The sequence below is a fragment of the Larus michahellis genome, chromosome 17 (assembly GCF_964199755.1).
Source record: "Larus michahellis chromosome 17, bLarMic1.1, whole genome shotgun sequence".
Lineage (NCBI taxonomy): Eukaryota > Metazoa > Chordata > Aves > Charadriiformes > Laridae > Larus > Larus michahellis.
The window spans coordinates 8,542,540-8,545,705 of record NC_133912.1 but is presented as its reverse complement, the minus strand read 5'-3'; the positions used below and the strand labels follow the sequence as shown (position 1 = coordinate 8,545,705).

Sequence of the window (3,166 nt, the reverse complement as noted above, 5' to 3'; positions counted from 1 at the left end):
CGAGAAGCGTTTCCTTCTCGGGTGCTTTCTTTACGCGTGCGCCGGCACACAGGAGGCAGGGGAGAGTCCGGTAAAAAGCACGTCAAATAGAGAAAAGGCTGCTTTTGGCCCCAGCCCCGCAGCGCGTCGCCCCCCCCGGCACCGCGGTGCCCGCTGCCGCGCTTACCTCTCTGCGGTGGGCGAGGGGGCGGCGGGAGGGTTCCGGGGCCGGTCGGGGGACGCAGAGCCCGGGACCAGAGCGGGGGCTGCTGGGGCTCACACCCAGGTCCCCCATCAGTCCCGGGGCTGACCCCGCACCCGTGGCACCAGCCGGCTGCTGGCAAACGGGCTCTCAGGAGCCGGCACGCGCAGCCGGCAGCAGGCAGGGCCCAAAGCAGGAGAGCGGCAAGAGCTGAGCCCCCCCAGCCCCCTGCCTTTTATCACCTCCCCAGCTGCGGCTCACCCAGCTGAGGGCACGGGCCCAGGTGTCCCTCCTTCGGTGACGGGGCACAGCCCTGTCCCATCACCCCATCAGGGAGGGACCCTCCCCTCCCGGCACCTGCCCGCAGGGACTGCTTTTTTATTTTTTTCAAAAAAAATTATTTTTTTTTTTGGTTATTTTTCCTCCCTGTAATGGCAGATTTTGTGCATTATCCAGGCAAATAAGCGGAGCAATGCGTTCCGCAGCGTAAATATCGAAATGCTGTTTATATCAATCAGAGAAGCACTTAGGTAGAGATGACAATGGAGCCCGCAGAGCCCTAATCACACACTTTGATTGAACTGAAAGTACGGGGGAAAATGGAAATCAGCCGTCTAGAGCCGAGATTTCAATAGGGAGGGAAAGCTGGAGCAGCAGAGCCGTTTGGGGGCTGTTGCCGGCCCGGGGAGCCGCCGCCGCAGGCTCTGCGTCCCCTCTCCAGCAGCAGGGGGGTGACGAGGTGCGATGCGCGGGGACTCGCTCTCCCCGAGACGCTCCACCGCTCCCACTCAGAAATACCCCCAGGCCCTCTGGGTGCCGCCCGTGTACACTTTTATCCCCAAATCCTGCCATTCGATGAGCAAAAATGGGCTCTACGGACTGAAACGCAAGCGCTGCGCTGGCAAACGGCACCCGAAACGAGCCGAAGCCCCCAAGCTGCAGCCAGCTCAGGGCGACGCTGCTTCCATACCTCAACCTGCTGCCTTAAAAACCACCACACGCAGACCCGGGCCCGGACACGTGTGTTTGGGCTCCCTGAGCCCCGCCGCCCCCTCGGCGATGCTCGGCACCGCTGCCCACCCCCACCCCCGGCACCCTCCTCGGGGCACAGACCGCAGCATCACTGAAGGGTCATCTTTGGCGTCAGCTGCTGGCGCGTCCCCTTTGGTGACAGCATGCCCCCCCCGCCGGCGTGCCCGGGCAGCGAGGTGAGACTGGATGGCCGCATCCAGGTACAGCCTGCAGCACCTCCAATGGTTCTGTGAGCTCCAGGAGTTTCACACAGGGGGCAAATTCCCTCTCCCCCGCCTCCCGTTCCTGCTGCAGTGCAGGGACAAAACCCTGGGCATCACGAGGATCTGTCTCAGGGCTTCCAGCTGCAAGGCTGGGAGCGCCCATGCTCTGCCTCGGGGGCTGACGGCCCCTGGCAAATCCGCCCCCGGCTCCGCTTGCCATGGCTGGGGGGGCTCTTGTTGGGCCGGTGCCTTTAGAAACCGCTCCAGCCCGGGGTGTCAGCACTGGAGTCGCAGGGAGTGCTTGTTGTCAGCTTTGCTCTCAGCAGAAATCCTCTTTAGTGCGTTCATCTTTCAAGCTGACGTCCCTTTTTTGGCTTCCTGTCTCCGGCAGCTGGTTTCGCACCAGCAGGTCCGGCCGTGCGTGCGGGACGGCGAGCAGGGTTTGTTAAGAAAGTCACCTCGGGACCTGAAATAGCGCTTATTAGTTTGAGGATGATATGGCGGCTCGTCCGCCCGTCACTCCTCGTGACAGATCTTTAAAAAAAGCAAAGGCCAATTATATAGATTCGGAGTCAGTAATGAGCCTGGAACCGTTTGATCATTCCGGCTCCCGCTGGGGCGAGCGGGAAGAGGACGAGATGCTGCGGGGACCCGTCGCCGCGAGAAGCACAGGGCTCTGCTGCCTCTTCGTGGCGGGGACGGCGAAGGAGGCTGCCACCATGGCATCCCCTCCGCGCCAGCCGGGACGGTGGGCGAGGGGCTGCCGGGGGCCGCGGGGCAGGCAGGGACCCCCGGCGGGCAGGGCGCGGGGTCCAGAGCCGGCTCTGGAGCCAAAACCCAGGCGCCGAGGCTGGGAATTTTCTGCTTTTCAGTGCGAAAATGCAGCTTTTCCAAAGGAGACCAGAAAAAAATAAAAGCAACAAAATCCATGGAAGAGAACGGGAATTTCGGCAGGCGCTTTCCATGGATGGGAAGCGATTCCTCCTTCCTGGGGGGGGAGACTTTGACAGTCCTCTGCCAGGGCAGCTAATGGCCTTAAAACTTCCTTGCCACGTTACATTACCCAACGCGCTGACTTCAGTCTCCTGCTATTAAGAAGCCAAGGTGTCGACACACTAATTCTGTTTACAGAGCTGTCGGGCTGCGACTGCCGGCGACACCGGCTCGCGCTGGGCTGGTTTATTGCCGTCAATTACTGTAAAGCCGGGGACGTGTAACGTAATCCCAGGGATTGCCATTAATTGCGGCCGTTGGCGCGGGGGATCGTACGGCTCGGGGGCTGCTGGGGGGATTTCAGTCCCGAGTTACTATGGAAAAAGTAAAGCCGGGTGCGAAAGCCGGGAGGAAGGGACGGCCCTGCTGAGGAGCGGAGCGTGTTGGGCCGGCAGCCAGAGGGAGGACGCGGAGGGAGGTAAAAGCGAAAGCAGAGCAGGGCAGGAGGAGCGAGCAACAGGGATCGCGCTCGGCAGCATGGAGGCTCCGGCCGTCTTCACGGGCACAGACGTCTACCAGCGGAGTTTCAACCCTCAGGAGTACTTGAGGGAATTTTACAGGTTGAGCGACAGCCAGGGGCAGCCGAACACCTTCCTGACGCAAAACCTGAGGGTCCTGCAGAAAATGTTTTCCCTGGGTGAGTCCCCTCCCAGGGGCGTCCGGCGGCGCCATTTTGCAGGGCTGTCCTGGGGCTGCTCGGCCTGTGCCCCAGCGCGCAGCGACCTACACAGGCACGCGGACACTTCCACGTGTGTAT

General features: G+C 61.8%; 1 protein-coding gene across 1 annotated transcript in view; it reads left to right on the top strand.

The window, feature by feature from the left end:
- Positions 1–607: 607 nt before the first annotated feature.
- Positions 608–3,166, top strand: part of NNMT (nicotinamide N-methyltransferase) — a 3,818-nt gene continuing 1,259 nt past the window's right edge. Inside the window, exon 1 of the mRNA XM_074560862.1 lies at positions 608–3,046. Coding sequence (XP_074416963.1) covers positions 2,887–3,046 — 160 coding nt within the window. The 5' untranslated portion in view covers positions 608–2,886. The remainder of the gene's footprint in view (positions 3,047–3,166) is intronic.